The following is a 22,222-nucleotide window of genomic DNA, read 5'->3' as shown; positions in this document are numbered from 1 at the left end:
TGCTGCCACATGTGGGAGCTCACCATGCCTCCCCAGCTTCCAGGGGCATGTGGCATTCATGATGCCAGGCAGCAATCTCCTTTGGTATGTCTTTGCACAGAATGCTTCCGCAATCATCACAGCGGTGCGGTCACATCTGCAAGACTTGGATGGGCTCAGCCAAGCCCCCCTGCTATTTAGCCCACCCACAACTAAGAGGGTAGACACGTGACATGATTACAACAGCATAATTAAAGTTTACTCCGTAGGATGGAGTAGACGCCTAACCAGTTCTCCTGACATACATGCTATTGCAATACCTGGACAATAGGTGGCAAGGGCGTTGGTTACAGAGAGCAAAAGGCTACCTTGAAGTAAAATCAATGAGGGTAGCTGACCCACAAAACATATACCGATGTCACCATCTTGGTGTAAATTTACTTCTGACTTACTCATAAGTAACATTACAGCAGAGAACAGCATTTTCCCCCAAGTAAGTGATATGCATTGCATCTTCATTCCACTTTCTCCCCAGGGTGTATTGAGAATACTCAGAATAAAGGTATTGTGTGTGCACACCCTAAGTCAGTGATTCTCAACTAGAGTGCTCTTGCACCCTGAGGTGCCTAGAGATTTTTTCAAGGGTGCCATGGAGGTGCCAGAAAATGTTAACATTATCAGGTGAGCAAACACAATTCACTACAATAAACCAGAGATTTCAAATAGAAATCGATAATGTTAAAAGCATTCTAACCTGTTGCAGTCTTCCTGAGTTCTTTGCAACAGAAAAGTTGCTCTATTATTTTTCTTTAATCAAAAACTGAGTGAAAACTAAGAGCTGGCATTTTTCTGGGGGATGCCTCGAGTCTAATGAGGGGAGCCTTGAGACTAAAAATGTTGAGAACCACTGGCCTAGGTGTTTACAAGTGTACGTATTTGACCATTTCCATGATCAGGGCTTAAGATTGTAAGCTGCTTGGGGCAGGAAATGCCTTATTGTGGATTTGTCACACAGGTTCTCAGTCTTGGATGGAAACCTTTTTGTACCATGGCTCTGGAAACCGCACAAATAATTATGAAGGATGGTAATAAATGAGACAAAGAATACCTTGCATTCAGCTTTATCCCAACTACATAGCTGGTCCAATAAAAGATATCACCCTAAGAAATCTTTGCTTCTCCCATGATTTCTGGACCATCATGGCTACAACATCACTCCTACACTGTGAAGATAAATAACACATTCCAGTCAAAGGTCTGCCCAGGCTGAACAATCTAACAGGCCAGCATGCTTGAGACACACCAATTTCTGTAGCTAATCATATGCCAGGAAGTGATGGAGTCACCATAACATCTAGCCACCTCTGAAGGCTGAATGACCAGGTATGCATTCCTGGCTGAGCTGACTGGGAGCAGCCTTGGCACATATCCACAGGGAGGCTTCAAACTCCTGTCTGTGGAGCCATACGGAGAGTCCTTAGCCACTCTGCTGCCATGACAATAAATAAGGTTGAACTACAATTTTATTTTTTTACCCTTCATTTCTTTATTTGCTAATTCCCAGTGGGTCTTCTGGTCAAGCAAATTAGCTTATTCCTGTGATGTGTGCATTTGTGCCTATGCTGAACAGGACTTATAGAAAAAGCAAAAGCATTTCTTCAAGCTTGGGTCCTGCAGGGGGTTAAGAACATGAATCACTTTATTCACATGAGTGATCCTACTGGAATCAGTGGGACTGCGCTGCTCAGTGGTGTTACTCATGCTCTTAAGTCCCTTCGCAGCCCCTATATATATTCCAACTCAGGTGAAAAGTCAGGGATCCTCTCCAAAAGAAAGAGTCACATATACTCACAGTGGCTGAAGGTTCTTATTAAGCACCCAGCTTTTTTGTCCTTTAAAGATGCAGTGAGAGAAAACACTACAATTAATGTGAACTTTCTTTTTTGTCTTTGATTTCATATGCACAGAAATGCTCTGCTGCAAAAGCTGAGCATGTTGGGCAGCTGGCTTTACATATTTATCCTGAATTATTACTTCTCTATTGTTTTGTCTGTGGCTACTGCTTTTGGACATCCTTGGGTTTTGACGGTCACATCAAAGGAGCTGCTCTGGCGTGAGAACCGGTCAATGTGAGCCAGATAATTCATGGATTTATTACTGAGGTCTGTTCCCATGATTGTCAGTGGGCAGCAGGCACTGGGTGTCGTAATCCTCATTCTCTTGGTAAAGCACATACTGCCTTAAAAAGGTTTAATGATCCAACAGTGATTTACTAATGGGAATCTTTCTTGTGGGTCTATCAGGCCTTGAAGGAGGACAGTGCGACACATAAAGGTCACTTTTGCTGGCAGTATCAAAAATCTTTTTCACACAGAAATGATCACTGTCCATAATATTTTATCTGCACAGACCACTGTGTACAGCCTAATTAAAATTAAACCAATCAACTTAGCTGTGCATGCATTCAGGAGCATTATGATCACTTGCTTTTAGGGGAAGGGTGGCAATATCATGGCTGAGAACATTATACAGTTAGTGAAGACACACACTTGTGTTGTAACAATAAAACAAAAAAAGATTTAACAAGGGAGAGAGGTACTCAAGTTTCTACAGTAGCCATCTATAACTGCAGACTTATCAGGAGTGTGTACTTCAAACTAGATATTTTTTAGGGATATGGATAAAAACTTTGAGTGTGTCTGGTTGCCTGCTTACTTTTACTCTGCTTCCAGCAAATTTCTGGCTTTCATTTTTGCCAGCTATGAGGGCTGCATTTTGGAGCAGCTGTCCAGAAAGGGGTGAGGATAGGGGAAAGAAGAGGAAGTGATTGTAACCAACCAAACTAAATGAAATATTCTTAGAGTAACAGGAGACGATTTGCATGGTTGCCACTTCCTTTTAACCATACTGGTGCTTTTCAGAGAAACAGAACCAAAAAAACAAACAAACCCAAAACAAAATTAACAGCACCTTCTTCCCATCAACAATACATTAAGTCATAAAATGAATGTGAGGAGTAAGAATATGATTTTATTTTCAGGCTTGTGTGTATCACAAGTGCAGTTTTGGAGAGGTCCATAAAAACTTTAGCATTATTTGAACTATCCATATGCAATTTATGTAACTGTGCTCATCTGATTACAAATATGCATCTTAAAAGACCATCATTGTCTTCTAAAATTCCCAAAAAGAGCCTCCAAAAGAGAACAAAGAAAAATGAAGGGTTTAATCAGAAAAATAAAAGGGAAAGTCCTCTAAGCAATCTTCCTTTTGCTTCCTTACACACCATGCGGTCATTCACTTGGTTGTCACACAATGTACAGTTATACTGAACACTATATATGGGCATCAGAGAAAAAAAAATCTTTTCCTTTCAATTTGCCAGAAATATATTGTTTCTGGGATTAGTGTCATGATTTAACAGAAGAGACTCTCAGAGCTAATACATACAAAGATGTGGGCAGAGTCAGAAATTTCCTGGCTGGCTGCAGTATAATGTTGCATTAATATATTTCTGCATCATGAAAACCTTCTTTATAAGAAGAAAATATTAAAGATATGTGATAGAAAAAGGAATATAAAACTCACACTGCAAAAAGAGGCTCCATGGATGAAATAATATCCCTGCTCTGGTGCACAAGCCGCATGCATTGTTTGTAACCACTTATTCTGCCTGAAGGCAGTGGGCACGTCTACACATGATGCTTACTGCACAGTAGCATGCTGGTCAAGAACCATGCTACTAACTGTAGCCAATAACTGTAATTACTGTGCATTTAGTTAGTACTTCATTAAGCAAATACTAAACTAAATGTGCAGTAACTACTGTGCATTAATGAACATGTAGACGTGCTCAGTAGTGCCAGTCTCAAGTGTTTAAAAATGAGTCTGCTTCCCCAAATCATTAAATTAGCTTACCCACCCCAGGGTTCTCTTTTAATACCACACGTTGGGTTCTCATATGCTTTGCTGTGATTGTTGTTTTTGGTCCCTGACTCCCTGGAAAGCAAGAGCCAGACTTAGACCTCTCTCCAGGCTGAGTAGAGATAAGATAAATATATATATGCTATTCATGCATAAATAAGGCACAATTGCTTGTGGCCATTACTATCATAGAAACAACAAAATATTTCCCAGGTGATTACTTATCAAAGCCAAGACAATCTTGGACCAAAGCCAACCTGTAAACTCAGGAATGATTGGGCTGATACTTGGACTGATATGGTCACCTGCTTTAGCTACTTGGCTGGCTAAGCACCCAGAAATTGCTCGTTCAACTGCAATTTACTGTGATGCCTGTAACAGAGTCATTTGGGGTGTGCATGTCCATCAGCAATGGAGCTAAGATGGTTAAACCAGTAGCGTAACTAGAGTTGGACATGTGCAGCATGATCCCCTGGTGCCAATTTAGAGGGGGCACCAGAATAGCAGCCTCTAGGGAGCCTGTGCTGTGGCAGCAGTAACTACCTACATTTGGGGAGGTAAGTACACAGCCTGCCACCCTCAACCCTTACTCTAAGGGTGGAAACAGACATTGCCTTTGTGCTGCCATAAAAATGCTTATGGCAGCAAAGGCCAAACAAAGAGATGTCCTTGCCTCTTGTCACACTACAAACACCCCAAATCTGCGTCCACAACAAAGGTGGTGTCAATTTGTGCAACTATTTAGTGGAAGACGTGTTTACTTTATGGTGCGACAGCCCCAGAAGCCTGGATGTGCCTGTGCTGCCTACTGCCCCAGGCAGGTACTCCAGGGACTTGAGGGCCCCAATCCTGTGCACCCTGGGAATTTGTGTGCAGGATCAGACCCCTCAAGCCCTAGGTGTCTCTGCCCAGCTTCTTCTGCTTACTGAAATGCACCCCTGGGACTTCCAGGGCATGTCTCTCTAAGTGGGGAAAATCAAGGTTACCCTGATTACCAACATGTGCTTACCAATATCTACAGAGATCCAGGGCGTGTGTCTTGGTAAGTGGGAAAAGCTGGATAGGCACACCCCAGGGCCTAAGGGACCTGATCCACTTAAGCCCCATGAAGTGGGTCAGGTGTCCCAGGGCACATCCTTGCTTCATGTGGTGACATCTATTTCTAGCCTAGCCATCTCTGTGTAGAGGGCATTAAAATCCCCAGTTAGGCCTCTGAGTTAAGACCATGAGCTAAAAAAAATGTACTAGACTTTACAAAGGGGAAAAACTGAAAGAGGATCAGGACTGTGAATCACTTTGAACAAAAATTAAACCCAAACAATTTATAGCATACATAAAGTTCAACACATTTCTTGTTGAACAGCCAAACTACTTGGGGCTATTGGAGCAAATTTTCATGCGTGCAATGCTGAAGTTATCTAAACCTCTGGGAGAGCATTGTTCAGGAGACTGGTAATGACAGACAACACTGATACCAACCACTATATTTGGTTTCCGTAACGCTTTCTGTAATAAAGGGGCCTTGCAACCTTTTATAAGACTATTTAATACTTTCATTGTTTGCAACAGTGCTTTGCAATTTGGCATAGGCAAAGCCCAAGATTTAGAGACACACCCTTCATTTCTCTCCTCATAGCTTGTTAGGTTTGGTTGAGATATGAACCATTAAACTTGCCCCTTCCCTTCTGTTGCTGGTGTTGCACGCACGGGAAATAAATGTCAGCCTATCAAAGTAACAACTGCACATAGACAATCCAGGGTTAGATCCATGCTCCTGCCAAGGAACAGCAGTACACCCTGATCTGGCTATACCTGCAAGCTGTGTACAGAGTGAGCTGCAGCTGGGCAAGGTTCCCCCTGCACCAAACATACCTGCACCCCAGCAGTCCATTTCCCACCCCAGAGCAGATGCTCTGTTTCCCGGCTCAGGAAAGAGAAAGCTGGGCCAGGTTCACCAACTCCACCTCATGACCCAGCTCAGCAGCCCACTCCTCTCCAAGGTTTGATAGTTGCATGGTTCTATAGCCTAGGTAGTACAATAATTTTTGAGGGGTTTGTTTTGTTGAGGGCTGTTGACAGCTGCAGCTGTTGACAGAATCTGGTTTTAACTTTTTCCTTATAAAAATAATCCTAAAATTACATCCAAAAAAGCTAAAAGAACAAAGGTTGCAGCCAAACAGTCAAAGATTAGGAAACAGCCAACTTATAATTAACCATGCAACCTTAAATAGCCCCCCTTGTGCATATGCGCAATGATAAAGTCTTTAATTATATGATAATTTTCACCACACAGCCCTTACTTAAGTGCACAGGATAAAGGCAGAAAGGGGCTGAATTGAGGTTACATGGGTAACCATAAATCTAGTATCTTCTATCTTTTAAATCATCAATTTTGCAACATACTTTTGTTACTGTAATTTTTTTTAATATACTAGGGTATGGAATCTTCTGCCTCTGACTTGTCAGTACCATTATAGCCAAAGTCAGCAAAGACTGGAAGTTATTACTCTTAGATGGCTATTCAGCAATGTCCATGAAAGATGTTTGGTCTCAGTTAAGTTTCACTGGGCAAGTGTCCACAGCACAGCCCCACAGTTGGCACTCTGGTTGGTATTCTCAGCAGAGATGCCAAGGACTAAATGGGCATGAAGGCTGAGCTACTATTTCCTCCCTACAGCTGACCCTCCCAGATAATTTTAAGAGAGTGGTTGTCAGTAGCATAACAAGTGGTGGGCAACCAAGGCACCAGCCCTAGGGCTCCACTTAAAAGGGAGCACAAGAATAGGAGACTTTGCCACAGCTGGATTGGCCCTTACCACTGCCTAGGGCACAGCCCCTAGTTGTTATGCCTCTTGTTTTGTCATGGCATTAACAGGTTCTTAACAGAAGTGTGCACTACCACTGCTTATAACTTTTTAGTTGAGTTGATTAAAGGAAGACAAAAAGACGTTGGCCTTCACAGGTTATCAATTTGATCCTTTATCTGGGCACTGAAATTGATATACTTGAACTCACAGATGCACGCAAAAATACCCAGCAACCCAAAACTTTTTTTTGAAGTTAAAAATCAGTATTCTACTTCTGCTCATTAGGCTTTAAGGTATTTAGAATTATGATATATTTTAAAACTAAATTTCTGCAAGGGATGAAAAGGAAGCATTTGGGATTCAGAATTATGAGCTGTCTTCTATGATTGGGTGTGCACACATATAACTGGGCCAAAATGAAGCCCGAGGGGAAACACAGACAACGGCTGCCTGTGGAACACTTCATAACGTACCATGGTCTTACAGGTAATGCTTATAGCTAATACAAAAGAGCCAAGACTGGCTGTATCTGTTCTCTTTTGTGCAAATAAAGTGTGCCTTTTCATCAGCTTACGACTTGCCAATTAAATTCTTATTCCTGAGACAGCTTGGCAGAAAAGCTAAGGTACTGGAACTGGATATTGTTAAACATCCCCATGCAATAGAATGGTACTTGTATTCCAAAAGAGAAAAAAAAAATCCCTCCTCAAACAACAAAACCCCCGAGAACATAAACCATCCCCTGTCCATTCTTTACCATTCTACTGTTCAAGCAAACAGAGGTCAGCCTGCGCTGGCACAGTAGGCCAGTCTATTCAAATTAAGGTTGACATTATTTTTTTTACTGTTCGGAGCAAGGACTAGGCACTGGAGATCCGGGCCCTGGAATTATACATTAGCCTCTGACATGGATTTACACTTGCGTGCCCTTGAACGTACAAGGGCACCTCTGTGCCTGTGCCTCCCCCTATAAAATGGGCAAAATAATATTGCTTCATTTCCCATGTCAAGCCTCAAGATGGTTTGAGAATTAAACTCAAAGCGTGGCAAATTCAAGGCAAGAATCTATGCTATTAATCAGTGAAGGATCTGTAAAATAGACGAGCAGAACTGGTGATAAAATATTACCCTCTTCCACATAAACATGTTTGAGGATTTCAGGGGTTTAGTATCTGGCACACGCATTCCAGACAGTCCCAAGTGCTTAGTAAGTGTTTTTAGTGAAAGATGAGTCTGGAACCCACAGCTATTTCTTATTGTAGCTGGGGTGAAGGGACTGGTTTGTATTGCCAAGCTTGCTGTCAGTTATACTGTGAACCAGTTTATGAGTTTAAAAACAATACTGTTTCATTGGCAGTGTTTTGATCCCTCCCATCTCAAGCACACTGCATAACGGATGTACTTTCTGAATGAGCCCAGGTCAAAAGAAAAAGCAGTAGCTTACAGACTCTCATTAGCAGAGGTAGACACTTGTAACTTCAAATCCAATTAGGTTTAAGAGAAGCACACAGAAACTGAAACAAATCATCCATAAAACGCAGTCAAAAAGGACTTCGTTTAATTAGTGATATGTAAAGACTTTTGCATAGAAAAAGGTTAACAAAGTAATGCACAAAAGACCAACTAGGTACAGTATTTTTAAAACAAATATTTTAAAGTATATTTTGCATAATGTTTAACATTTGCAATGTTTATTGCTTTCTCCACACAGCAGAGAAATCAAGTGCATAATAATACATGCTGTGTTTTATTTTTACATAAAATCTCTAGTTCTTGAGTTGATGTATTAAAATACTTAGGTTACTTTAAGTCATCGTAATAAAAAATGAAAGCAAAACCTTTTATGCAGCACTAGTTGTCTGGGTATTGACATCCCCTTTAGTACATTCATTTTGGTTTGGAATCAAACCCACATTACAATGTTGGCATGTAAAAAGCCAATTTAAAAATCACCCCCACAGTAACTTCATTCATACCCAGAGCGATAGTTATCCCCAGAAGTTGATAGTAGAGGAAGAGGAATCTTGTACAGAATCAGCTAAAAGTAAATGTCCAAATGCAACTAAATATGTTAAAATTAACTCTTAACAACATTGAGTCTCTTGTATTGGCATGAATCAACCACATTGATGTGTGCACGCTTTTAGTAGGCAATTACTTCTATGTGCACTATGTTCATTGTTTGTAGAGATACAAGCAAGCACCATATTTTAAGCCATGAAAAAGTGCCTCAAGGCCCCCAGGCAATGCTGAAATGTTTGTTAATCCAAGCACTGATAAGATAATTGCTTTTACCAATGCTATGCTAGATGTCACCATTTGGCAAGTCTGTACAGAGAAGGTAAACTAGGTAAGATAAAACTGTCAAGCTGAACATATTTTCTCGGCAATCCTTTTGGCTAAATAAACCGGTTGGTTTAGAGATATAGTCTTTCCTGGAATTGTATCAAATGTCTGTAATTTAAATCTATGGTTTTCCTGCCCAGCTCCCCAATCTTTTTTCATCCTTTAGCAATGTTATCAGCTTTACAAGATCACATACATGCACACCTACACACACACACACACACACTTATGTTTTGAAAGGTGAGGCACTTAGTTGAACTTGAACATTTTGTCCAGCCTTATGAGAGTGTTATGGGTACAATCCCTCTCCTCCCTGCCAAATGACAATGATTATCTGGAGTATTATTAGTTCTAAAGTCTACACATTTCCCAGTACACTTTTACTGTGGGGTTTCCAAAAGCCACTGCTGCTCATCAAGGTGCCATAAGCAAAACAAAGGCAAATCTACCCAATACAACCACATGTCCTCTTTGAAGTCTGTGACTAGAATAGCTTTGCTGTTCCTTGCTTGGCTTTCAGGCATCTATAAGGCTATACAGATCTTTAACCTGGCTGAACAAGGACATTGACTTACTACTGCATACAGTCCAAAGGAGGTTTGTGGAGTGGGGCAAATCTAAAAAGCTCCCACTTCGGTGCCCCACGGCCGGTAGGGTTTACTGTTTCCACCATTGCCTGCTTGCTGAGGACTGGAAGCTGTTGACACAGATAATGGTGGACTAATTGCTGTTGCAGCTGCCACTGCTGCTGCTGCACTAGGTGGAAGCATTGGGAATGCTCCAGTGAAGGAGAGAGGGAAACTCTGAGCAGCTGCAGTAGCTGCAGCAGCAGCAGCATGTACTGTGGCTGAGAGCGAGAGAAGAGAGGTAGAAAGTGGTGGGACACAAGGAGCAACACTGCCAGCAGAGGGCATTCGGAGTGCGGAGTCAGCGTGGGCAAACGTGGCTGTGAGAAGCGCAGAACCATGTGGAGGCATTTCCGTGGCGGTGGAGAGTCTACAAGGAGCAGCGTCGGAGTGAAGTCCATTCTGATGAAACAGAGCGGTTGGGAGGTGATGAAATGCAGCTGTCCAGTGGTGAGGATGCAAGGGATGATGGTGATGGGCCATGGATGAGGTCATTGCAGCAGCTTCCCTCTGAGAGGCACAAGTGCTGAGATGAGAGACGAGCCTAACGCGTAGCGGATCAGAGGTGTCCAGACCTTCCACAGAGCTCAGGTATCTTGCCACTTCTGTTAAACATTCTCGGAATCCAATGCTCATGAAATCCATGGCTAGAGCATGAGCATCAAAATAACCTAAAAGGAAGTTAAAAAGATACATTGAGTATGAGATGATTTCTTAACCCATCTTAGCTAGCAATCAGCAAAATCCTGACTAAGTACTTGTATCATCTATTTGTGGGTTGAGAATTTCAGGGAGGAAAGTTTGCTTTGTAAAATTACTTGTGTGACTATCTGTGGTAATCCAATACGCTACAGTTGTTCTTGCAACCAAATATTACAACGAAGAAAAATTGAGACCATCAGCATTTGAGGTTCTCCAAAAAGCTATATGGTACTTCTCATCTTGCACTGCGGGAGAGGCAAATTCCATGGTGTGCTTTTCCAGAATAGTGTGTGTGTGTGTGTGTGTGTGTGTGTGTGTGTGTGTGTATACGCACATGCAGACACGCACACACGTGCACACATTAAGTGCATGTATCACTGTGTGCATGTGCACACACACGTACACGCACACAAATGAGTTGAAGATTAAAGGGCTTTTATGTTGTGTCCTGCCCTTTCCCCTATATTGCCGTTAATAACATAGTTCCTAAGATCTGGAGACTGCTGGAATATCATCTGTTTAGTAAATTCATAAAGGCTTTGTGACATGCTGTGTTATTTAGTAGCAAACTTAAAACATCTTGTCATTACTTCTGCATGATACACAGTTTCTATGAAAAACAACATGCTTTACGTAATACCGTCACTAAATCTGGACAAGTGGTGCAGAAACTATGGCTATATATCCCATGAAGCACTTCAGCAAGTGGTATATGAATTGCTCGCACATTTGGGGCAAAGATGTTTTTAAAATGGTATATCTCATTAAGTTCCCCAAACAGGAAAGACACTTTCTAAAACACAGAGGAAAAATATTTTCTGTCCGAAAGGTTTTATAATAAAATCCAACTTCTAAGCTGAGGCTTTTCATACTGAAAGTAGCCATCAAGGGTGAATAATGCCATGTACATGGTATCCCACTTCCAGTTCAAAGTGTGGTAGTTTTTCACTATGTGTTTCAGTTCAGTCAGAGTATTTAAGTGCATGCATCTGCGTATCATCTTACAGTCAAGTTGCCCAATACTTTCTGTTTTAAAAGATTCTTTAAACCTTTTCTGAGAAGCTCTGACACCTTCATTGTTTGCAGCAGGCTTCTGAAATTCATCAGGGAGGCAACCCTTAGTATAAGGATGCATCTCTGACATAAACTCGCTTCAAAATAATTAACTGGAGGTCTTATTCTGATGTTGACTTTAATCTCCCTCCCATCCACACAACACCCTCCCACCTGAACAACGTGTTGTTGCTCTCAGTTTGGGCTAGTTGGTTTAGAGTGCTGTAAGCTAAAACCCAACAGAAGTTTACATTAGGGCTGGCAACCAGACCTGGTCAGGAATTTTCTGATGAAACAAACACAAATCTGTAGAGAACTGGCAGGATTTCTTCCTCGTTTCCCACCAGCTCATCATGAGGACGGCCAGAGTACCAGAGGTCCCCAGGACTTCCAGGCTCTAACAGAGCCTAGAGCCTGGGAACAGGACTCAGCTCCAGCTCCCCAGCAGACTCAAATTAGAATATTCAGTGCTTCCTCTTCTGTGTCCCAGAGCCGGGATACTGGGAAATCTAGTTGTAACTGGGGTTCTTCGGGTCTAGGTTACTGGTGCCACAGCAGGAAGCCTAGGTACCCTTGGTTCCCAAGGTCTCAGGTTCCCGTCTTTCCCAGAGCTTCTAGATTTCTGGGTCCCTGTCAGTCTGATGGGCTGATGAAGAACTAAGAGCCCCAAAGCTCTGGAAGCCATCGAGGAGAAGACAGCCTTAGAACTGGGACTCCCAAACTCAATTTTATTCAGAAAAAAGTTGGAATAAAATGTTTCAAACTTTTTTTAAAATTCCCCTTCTGTAGGGAATGTGGAAATATTTAGTTTAATTCTGAAATGGAAAGGGGTTTTAAACACACCCTCCTCCCCCACAAATTTAAAAAATGTCCATGGAATGGAAATTCCAGCTTTTGGCCAGCTTTGCCGGACACTTAGTTTGTGTGCTAGCTACAACATAAGTAACTCACTTTAGTGCTGATAGCCTTTTAATGCCTTCCCTGCCTATTATTCGTCTCGTGTTTCACTCAAAAAGAACAAGAGTAGCTAGCTTTGCTGGCTGAAGCAGGCGATGTGCACTCAGCAATGCTAGCAATACAGATGGGAGTGCAGCACCTGTAAGTGGAAGCTTTACAGAACGGTAATAGGCTAGCTCAGGAGTTCAGAGATAGGTGCCAACCACCTTGGTTAATTCTGCAGCAAAGACATATGCTCAATTACACTACATTTCAGGTGAATTATACCATGTTAAACATTTGCCATTTTCCTTATCTTGCCTGGCCTGATAGCACAAATGCTGGCACTGGGCCAAAATAATACTTGAACCTGGGGGGTTCTTATCTAAGACTCTGCCAATCCTACTCCCAAGGCAGTGCCAGCGGCAAAGCTGCTCACACTGCAGCAGAGGCTCAAGATGAAGGTAGGCTGGCTCTCAGAACAGCTGGAGAGAGATGAGGAAGGGAAGTGAGACAGTGCCAGCAGGCTGGGCTTCTCCAAATGTCTCCAGTCATGAATTAAGCACAGGGCCAATTGTTCCATATCCCGCCCTGACTTTGGGACCACTACATGGAGCAGAAGTGGCCATTTCATGGGAGGAAAGAGGAGGAGATTTATCCAGGCTCTCACTAACCATTCCTCAGACCCAACACATAGCTTGTGACCCATTTTCTCCCCTGTAGAACAGGTTTCTGCTGCTGCTAGGTAACGCTGTTAGCACCATAACTCAAATGATGGCCTATTTTGCTACAGAGATTGAGGTACCAGGGTTCAACCACTGAAATTAACAGCTCCCACATTATTCTTCCAGTTGTACATAACAATTATTTTTACTGTTTAAAAAATGCTAAGAAATCCACATTTTAAACCTAGTTATTTAGGCTGCAAACTCAAGCACTCAAAATTAATTAACACCAGAATTAATGATGCTTTGCAAACTTAATTCAGCTTCTTTGTGCATATTCTATATACATGTGCATAATGTCTTACTTTGCTTAATGCATATTGTGCACACTGATTTTAATTAGATGATCACATATTGTTTTTCTCCATAGGACCCCTGCCTCATTCTGTGAGAAGAATGGATGGTGCTCCTAGAAGAAGTCTGGATTACATAGTAAATGGGACTGTGGTGGGCTTCTTACTTCATTTACTCTAGAAGTTAAAAGGTGTAAGCATAATAAGGGCAAGGCAATGCAAAAAGAGAAGGGATGTTACACAGGAAAACCAAGATCTGTCCTTGCTTGTATTGGAATCTTTCTATACAATAATGAATAAACTGTATTGAAACCAGGGTAGGTGCAGTTTTCCAAGTGGCCAAGCTTGAGGCAGTGGGAGCCAGATTTGCAAAAAGTGCAGAGTGCTCATAACTGTAGTTATGAGCTGACTCCTCCAGGGACAAGTTTGTATGGTCTGGAAGTATGAGCACAGGTTTTGAAGTCAGGAGATGCTGACTGCTAGTTCTTGCTGTGTGGCCTTAGGTACGTCCCTTCATTTTCCAATCTGAAAAAAATGGGGAGAATGCTATCTTCTGTGGGAGATGTACAGATAGATCGTGCCAGCAGCATTTGTGAAGCAGTCAATAGCATAGGGATGAGCACCAGCTGAGTGGTTTCAGCAGCGAGGCAGCTACAAGGGGGAGAGGGGTTTGCCTGTGCCTGGGCCAGTGGGAAACTGTGCTGGGGTTAGCACCTAGAGGCTGTAGCCACTCTGTTGCCACTTCTCCCCTGCCCCCACTCCTGGGTGCAGCAAGGGCATAGCTGAAAGCTGCCCAGCCCTGGCTCAGTTCCCCACTGGCTGGAAGCTGTGCCCATACTGAACCCAGGGAGCAGGAGGCAGGGGGAAGCAGTGGCAATGTAAACTCAGATTCTAGCTGCTGGGCCACAGCGCAGGTCCTCACCGCTCAGCCCCAGCATGGACACTAGCAGAGGCAAAGTCTTCTGGCTCTGTGGGCCAGATCTACAAACTCTGCAGGCTGGATTTGCCCCACAGGCTGCATTTTTCCAAGCCCTGGTTTAGAAAATGAAAAATTCTATATTACGCATGTACTTCAGTAGGCATGTGATAACTATGGCAAGGGGCACATACAAAAATGATTAAAGAGAAATAATGAGGAACTACTAGATTTTCAAGTACCTTAGATTCTGTGTTCTGACTCAGGAAGGTCCTACATGTGGAAAAACAGCATGTAATTGTGCAGTTATGTCCTAAAGCACATGCATCAGGGGGAGGAATTAAAGTTGCAAAGACAAGTAAATTCTGTCGCTTCCTAACTTTTCTGTACTTAACTGTGTCACCGAGATAAAAGGTCTTTTAAATATATCGTTTTCACATATGTAGTATTATAAACCAGTAGTGTAGCTAAGGGCACCAGCCACAGACACCAATTTAGGAGGGAGACACAAAAATAGCAGTTGCCACGCTGCTAGCCTGGCTGCTGCTGCCACTGCCAGCAGCCCAGCTGCAGCTGCTGCCCAGTGCACCACGCATACAGCACAGAATTTGCTTACTTATACCTGCTTATTATTTGCTTACTTATACCTTATATCTGCTATAAGATCTCAATATTTTGAGATTCAATTGATCAGGCTGTCTGAATATTTGTTGGTCAAACAAAAGATGGGTCTGTTATTATTAAAGTACAAACTGCAATAGTTTGGGGTTGAATTTTTTGTTAAATCTCCTATGACTAAAAAAAGGTTTATTAACTCCTAAGTGAATTTCAAGCAAATATTTCCTACTAACAAGGCACTTTTGAGGGGGAGGGGGAGAAGAAATCAATCACCTCCCATGATTTAGACAACAGAAGGGTACAAACCTTAAAGACTTTTTCTCCTGCTTGCATTTGTTAACATTTATAAAATGGGGGCCTAGTGAAAAAAAAAAAATCAAGCAGCTTGCAAGACAACAGCTTGAACTGAAGAAGTATCCAATGTTCAGAGCACCAGGGTAAGTCTGTAACAGTCTGACTTCAAGAAAAAAAATAATCTAACAACTTCTGGACCAACAGTGCACTGCATAAGTCATGGCTCTACCAAACCACCCACACCTCATGGGCGATTGAAGTCATTTGGCTGTCAGCCTTGCAAATGTCAGCTCACACAAGTGAGGTATGCTGGTAGCTTGGACTCGCTACAGCTGGGAACGACCCCCCACTAGGTCATTTAGTCCAGCCCTTGTGTCCTTGCAGTACCGGCTGAGGAGGAACAGCCCAACACCCTGACATAAGCACAACTGCTTGCATAAAAATGTGAGTGCAGATATGCATGGCTAGCCTTCTACCAGTATCTATCATCTGATCCCCAGTGGTGTAGGTATGCAAGATTAGATTTTGGTCTGGTGAATGAGACAGCCTAACCTTGCATTTCAAATAGTCTGTTCCAGAACAAAGAAAATATATAAACAATAATGAAAGTTTCTCTGGTTCCACTTCCTTTGGTATAAGCTGCTGTATAATGAGTTTTAACATTGGTTTTGTGCGACACAATTGTTGCCACAAACCTCCTGTTTATGTTTGGATGTTTGTGTATTTGTTTTGTCTCCCTGTGCACATTTCAGTGCTCTTTGGAAACCCCAAACAAATCTCTGACTGGGCTGCCTGTGAATGAAGCCTTTACTCCCACAGTGTTATGAAAGCAAACACAAGCCCAGGGTCAAGTGCTTCTTTTGTCCCAGTAGTTCTTTCCCACGAGTTCAATCCTGCCATTAGCATTGATTTCCACTCCTTTAATCTGGAGCTGCCTATCACAGCTCGTCAAACGACTGTTTGCAAAGATTTCCCCAAATATTAAAAGACAGACAGTCAGCTCCTTACCTTTCCCTCCTGTTGCCTGGAGCATCTTCAAATGATCCACTGTCATTTGCAGTATTTCCGCTTTTTCTAATTTTGCAGATCCCTTTGAGATAAGAGGCTCAGATAAATAAAGGCTTACAAGTGCTGTAAGCTTTAATACTTTCCACTGAGTTCAACCTTATGGTTTCAATTTCCCCCATCATTAAGACATTCTCAGCTTAATTCTTTCCCTGAGCATCTGCATCCCAGACTAAAGACAAATTCTGTATCCTGTCTAGCAATTCAGATGCGTCTAACATAGTAGAAAATAAATAGTAATAGCAGATAGGATTAGCATAATATCAGGGACCATAGTCCCTTTATTTAAATGAAGGGATTATCATTGAAGATGAACAGACAATAGAAAGGTCCAGCTCAAAATTCCAATCACCTCCATGTATGGTCAGCTAGATGACTGGCTTGACAATCCAATGCAATTCTGGACTGAGGTCAGTGCAGATACTGCATCTCAGTGCTATGGACTAAGGAGGCTGATTTTCAGAGATTTTTCCTCCCAAAAGAATGGAAAATAGCTAATAGCAAAGAGTCTGCTATTAATGCTGGATGATCCGTCGCAGCACTGTTTTCTGCTTTTACCAGTAGGTGTCGCTGTGAACACATACCGTCTTTAATTTGAGGAATGTTCAGAAATTTAAAAAATGGCCCAATGCATTTTTCATGCTTCATTTGGCTGATGAACATTCCCTTCTCATCCAATGGTGACAGACCGTCACTTCTGTATATACATGCACATGTCCCACAATTATTTTGACCTTGTAAGAAGGCTGGTTTGCAGGACCAGGAGACAATCATTGTGAATAGAGAAAGCACGATGTTGCTGTCAGCGAGAAGCTAAAGCATTGTCAAGGTTGGTTTATAGCCTTGTAAATGTTACAAAAATATAAATGTCACATCTTAAATGACTAAGGTATTTAACTGTTTATAGATTGTGCTCACTTTGGCAGCTCATATACTAAAATTGGAATGATACAGATTAACATAGCCCCTGCACGAGAATGACACGCAAATTTGTTAAGTGTTCCATATAAAAAAAACTGTTTATATATTAATTTATAAATATTCTAATGTCAATCAGGATTTCATTACAAAGCAGTTATTTTGGTATTCCTCTGACCTTGATTTTTAAGTACTATCAAGTTGGGCTAAATCATCAGCCGGCATAGATCAGTACAGTTACAATAAAGGTATAATAACTTATACCACGTGAGGATTTGGCCCAGTGAGCCAAAGGCTGCTCTAAGTTACATCCATGTAAACTCACTGACTATAATAGGCTTGAAGACCAGCTGACTTTTCTAAGGGCGCACCAGTAGAAATGAGATTAGAATGATATATTTCTCTGCAGCTAAATTTCATGATCTTCAAGTTGCTACAACAGAATTTGCTGAGAACGGAGCTTTTGATTTTGTTAAACTAAGAATTCTATCATTTTACAGATACAGCTGTTCCAGCAACTTCCACATCAAAAAAGATTACTAAGAACCAATTATTTGGAGCCTGGCAAACCACAAACGTTTTTAAATCCCTGCACACACTACTTTTTCTGCTATTGATTTTTTGGCTTTTTTTTTTTACTAAACTGAAATGCCTGACATCTCAATGTACCAAATTTGGCGTACTTGTGATTTTTTTGGTTAGAATTTTACATTTTATATGGAATTACGCTCTGTACTTTTCTCAGTCCTAATCTTTTCCATAGACACAGTACAAGCCGTCTCAGTGAGAGTGACTAATAGCTAAAAACTGCATGTTGCTGGGTAATTTCCAAGGGCTTTGTAGGACTTGTTTTATAATGTTTGTGGTTTTTAAGAAGTAAACAATAAAATGGGACAAACAACTGTTGTCTATTGCCCCTGTTTTGTCTAGCTGAAAATACCTTGGTTGTGCTATGTTGCCAAAGCCTATGAAATAACACCGTCCTATAAATGCTTAAAAGCATATTTGCAGGTGGCACAAGTGGTATTTTGCTTTCTGCTCAAATTATTTAAAATTGCTTTCCTGTTACTTGTTCCTCGGTTCAGAAACATGATAAGGCCTGTACGATGAGCTGCAGAACATTTAAACCACCTATAGAAACCACTGGGAGCTGAAAGCACTCAGCACTTTCCAAAATCAAGCTTATATTACCTTTCTATTTTTTTTAAGTTACAGAGATCTTTGTTTGTTTTAATGTCAATCATTCCTTTTGATTTAAAAACACACTGATTTAAAACAGCCATTACTTTGCCACATCTCAGTTTTGGTTTTTATAGTGATGTGAAATGGCATTCTTGTTTTACTAAATATATTTGGAAATTCAGTGATATTGGATGAAATTATTGATTATGACAGAAGCATTTTTATAGAACAGATTGTCTTTCTCTATTGAATCCACAAGCAAAGAGCAGGCTTGACCCAAAGCCCATTAAAATGAAGGGGAATCTTTCCACTGAAGACTCGCCTATTAAAAGCCTTTGAAAATCCCATTGACTTCATCAGGGAAAGGATCAGGCCTGTAAAATATGAGCTAATGTACTGCTACTAAATGGATCTCTAAAAATGGAGTAATCTAGACAATTTGTTTACTTATTAGAAAACCGGCCTAATTGGAATATTCCTGCAATTATGCTTTTTTTTAAATTGTAAAGTTATTGAGAGAGAAAGAGAAGGGGAAGTTGGAAGAATGTCTTGCATTTGGAAGCTTGTCTACCGCTGGTCCAACTATATCGTTGGTCCAATAAAAGAGATCACCCTAAGAAACCGTTGTCCCCCTCCCCGCCCCTTAAGGGATTTAGACAGAGGAGTAATTGACATTTAAAAAAAAAAAAAAAGTAAATGGAGTAAAGCACATTTTTAAACAAAACCACTACTGGAATTCATCGAAAGAACAGAGGCAACATGAACACTGTTACCCTTAAGGGGAAAACAAACCAAAGAATGGAAATGCTTTTCGGCTTTATGATGGATTATGGTTTTAATAGTTTTGCCACAACAAAGCATTTTACTGAAATGTACTTTTTGCCAGATCAGGACACATACAATATGATTTTAACAAGCTTTACAAGAGAACCAGCATTGCCAGATGAGATACAGTATATTAAAAAAAGAGCACGCTTACTTGTTTTTCAAAAGCAGTTGGCACAAGCCGCCTCAACTCAGATAAACTGTTATTTATACGATCACGGCGCCTTTTCTCTATAATCTATCCCCAAAACACAAAACAAAAATAAAGTGTGTAAAAATGATGGACCAAATCAACACATGAATTTTTTTATGTAGAGAAGGAATGTAAAAAGAAAAAGAAAAAGAAAAAAAAGACCTAAAATAATAATAATAAAATTAAAAAAAACAAAACACATACCCCTCTTCTTTTCTTTCTGGCCATGATCTGAGATGTTGTTGTTGGGGAATTTGATCGAATCAAAGAACTACTACTTTGCCTATGAAAACAATAAAAGTATGTCAGGTGTCGCATTACATGACATTGCTCCCACCTAGATGTGGCCAGTCATTTCATTTGAAAAATTCACAGCTATTTCAGCTCTGCTTTAATGGGTTTGGAAGATGTGCTTTTGTGTTACAAGGTTAGCGTTTCTTCTTTCAGAGGTTTCACTTTTCAGCACCCCCCCCCCCCACTTTTATATTAGCTGGCAGAGCACTTTGGTGAAAGTATCCCTCCCAAAGACACTTCCCTGCAGTAGCATGATTGAACTGGCTTTCGCAACATACATGCTTGTGTATAGAAAATATGCATTCTAATGGAATTTGATAAAGAAAATACAATCCGTTCAGACACTTGAACACTTGTGAGTAAAGGGACTTTAGTTTTGCAGTCTCTGTCTGCCTAGGTTCGAATGTTGATGCCAAACACAGTAGTAACCCAGAGATCACATAACTAGAAATAGACCCCAAAGCTAATAACCCTTCTTAGAATTGGCAATACCTGCCAACTTTCAAATGCACACACAGGTCTCTGCAAACCTTCAAATTCAGCCCTGTCTCAGAAAACCCTGGGAAACTTCATCCGCAGCTTACAAATGAAGAGAGTGCTTGCAGCGATTGCTCAGCTGCAGGGATCATATCTTACTTTCCAAAAGCCGTTTCCTATTGGTGCTGATTTATTTCAGGCTGTTCTGGCTGACCACTTGTCAGTATGTATCCGCTGTTAGGATTAGCTGAAATGATTGCAAATTAATATAAATCTCACTCATTTTAATAGCCTGCTTTACACATGATGCTTTTTTTTAAATTTGTAGGATCTGGGCTCAGTTTGGAGTCTTGCTGGTACTGCTCAGATGTCAAACTTTAAGAGACTCAAAATTCAATTAAATTATAAAACCGACCTGCCTGAGCAACAGATTACTAGTCAAATTTTAAAGTGGAGATACTCTGGGTTCACATCTGATGGATAGAGAACATAAACGTTTCACCAATCCATCCATTCAGCTTTGAGGAAAATACATTCTTCTGAAAGAGATCCTTATCCTTGACCGCCCCTAGTTCGCAACCCCCTTAGATCAGTGGTTCTTAACATATTTTGTACCAGGACCCATTTGTAAACATCGATGGCCAGTCCTGACCCAGTGCCCCTCACTCTCGACCTGCTGCCCCCCATCCCCAGGCCCCACTCCCCCAGTGTGTGGGGCAGGGGATGGGTGTGTAGGTTACAGGGGACCCCAAGCAGCCCCTTGCAGGCTGGACCTCTACCAGCCTGCAAGGGAAAAGTTACAATTTCCCACATTTTTCTCTTTTCAAAGAGAACCCATTTTTTAAGTTTGTTAATCCATTTTTAAAGTTTGTTCATGACCCTTTCATACATTCTTGCCACCCACTTTTGGGTCGCGACCCATGAGTTGAGAAACGCTGCCTTAGATCACTAGATTACAAGCCCGACACCACTGCGCCTCTCAAGTGCAACCCAACTAGACTTAGCCTCCTGGCTCAGTTGACTGTAATGCACTAGGTAAGAGCCCAGTTGAGCCTTCCCCTTCCCATGTCAGCCCACCTGGAAGTGTTTGTCCTTATGTCACCAGTGCAAAGGGTGCATGGACAGTCTTACGTAGTGGTTAGATTATAGTTGTATGGGAGGGTTTAGCTAGGGATGATCCTGCCTCAGGCAGGGGGTTGGACAAGATGACCTCTGAGGTCCCTTCCATGACTATGAAAGCACCTCCTGGCTTATTTGCTCTGCTGGATGCGGCCCTTCTTCCTGCAGCACACACAGATACGCGCGCCCCACACCCCACCCCCGCTGCGTGCACACATGCCCCACATGCACATCCTGCATACCCTGCCACACGTACACAGGCTCCAAATGCACACGTGCCCCACATGCACACCCTGCACAAACCCTGCACACACATGCCACACACACACACAGACCCCCCTCCAAACGAGCTGACAGCTGCTCTCAGGTATCCCAGGAGCTGAGCCGGGCGTGCAAGGAGGAGGGGGGGCTTCAACCCTGTAGCCAGGACAACCCCCGCCTGCCAGCAGCACCCGGCTGGCCGGGCAGCTCCAGCCCGGCTCGGCTGCGGGTCCCCAGGGCGGCCGGCCCCGCTCACCCGGAGTAGTTGTTCTCGCTACCCACGTCGATGGTCTCATCCATGTCGCTGTCGGAGGTCGTGTCCTCGCACGGGCGCTTCATGGCGGCGGCCGGGAGCGGGGCGCTGCGCGGAGCCTCCGCAGCTGCCGCTCGGCCGCGGGCTCTGGGCGCCTTCCCACGCCGCGCGCTGCCCCAGCGCCCGGCCCGCCCCGCCCCGCCCCGGCCCCGCCCCAGCGGCAGGCGCCGCCGCAGCGTGGGAAAGCCCCGAGCTCGCGGCCGCGTCTGTCCCGGCCCCGGCCCCGGCCCCGGCACGAGGCAGTCGCTGTCTCCCCTTGCAGCCGGGCTTGAGCAGGGTCATATTGCCACCGGCATCTCAACCCTTGTAGCGTGCACCAGCCAGAGCAGCACACATGCCCCAAGTGCCTGGGCCAG

The 22,222-nt window shown here is 42.5% G+C and overlaps 1 protein-coding gene and 1 non-coding gene across 2 annotated transcripts; one reads left to right on the top strand and one right to left on the bottom strand.

The window, feature by feature from the left end:
- Positions 1-8,251: 8,251 nt before the first annotated feature.
- HEY2 (hes related family bHLH transcription factor with YRPW motif 2) lies at positions 8,252-21,968 on the bottom strand. Its single transcript, XM_006266650.4, has 5 exons — positions 21,810-21,968; positions 19,607-19,685; positions 19,364-19,447; positions 16,228-16,309; positions 8,252-10,353 (listed from the first exon to the last, which is right to left on the bottom strand). The coding sequence occupies exons 1-5, from the start codon at positions 21,890-21,892 to the stop codon at positions 9,674-9,676; spliced, it is 1,008 nt and encodes a 335-aa protein (XP_006266712.2). The 5' UTR covers positions 21,893-21,968; the 3' UTR covers positions 8,252-9,673.
- On the top strand, positions 17,195-17,296 carry LOC132248019 (U6 spliceosomal RNA). The gene has a single exon (XR_009459376.1). It is a non-coding gene; the product is annotated as a U6 spliceosomal RNA (small nuclear RNA).
- Positions 21,969-22,222: the final 254 nt, after the last annotated feature.

The sequence above is a fragment of the Alligator mississippiensis genome, chromosome 1, assembly GCF_030867095.1.
Source record: "Alligator mississippiensis isolate rAllMis1 chromosome 1, rAllMis1, whole genome shotgun sequence".
Lineage (NCBI taxonomy): Eukaryota > Metazoa > Chordata > Crocodylia > Alligatoridae > Alligator > Alligator mississippiensis.
The sequence above is the reverse complement of the archived record's forward strand: the minus strand, read 5'-3'. Positions and strand labels throughout refer to the sequence as shown.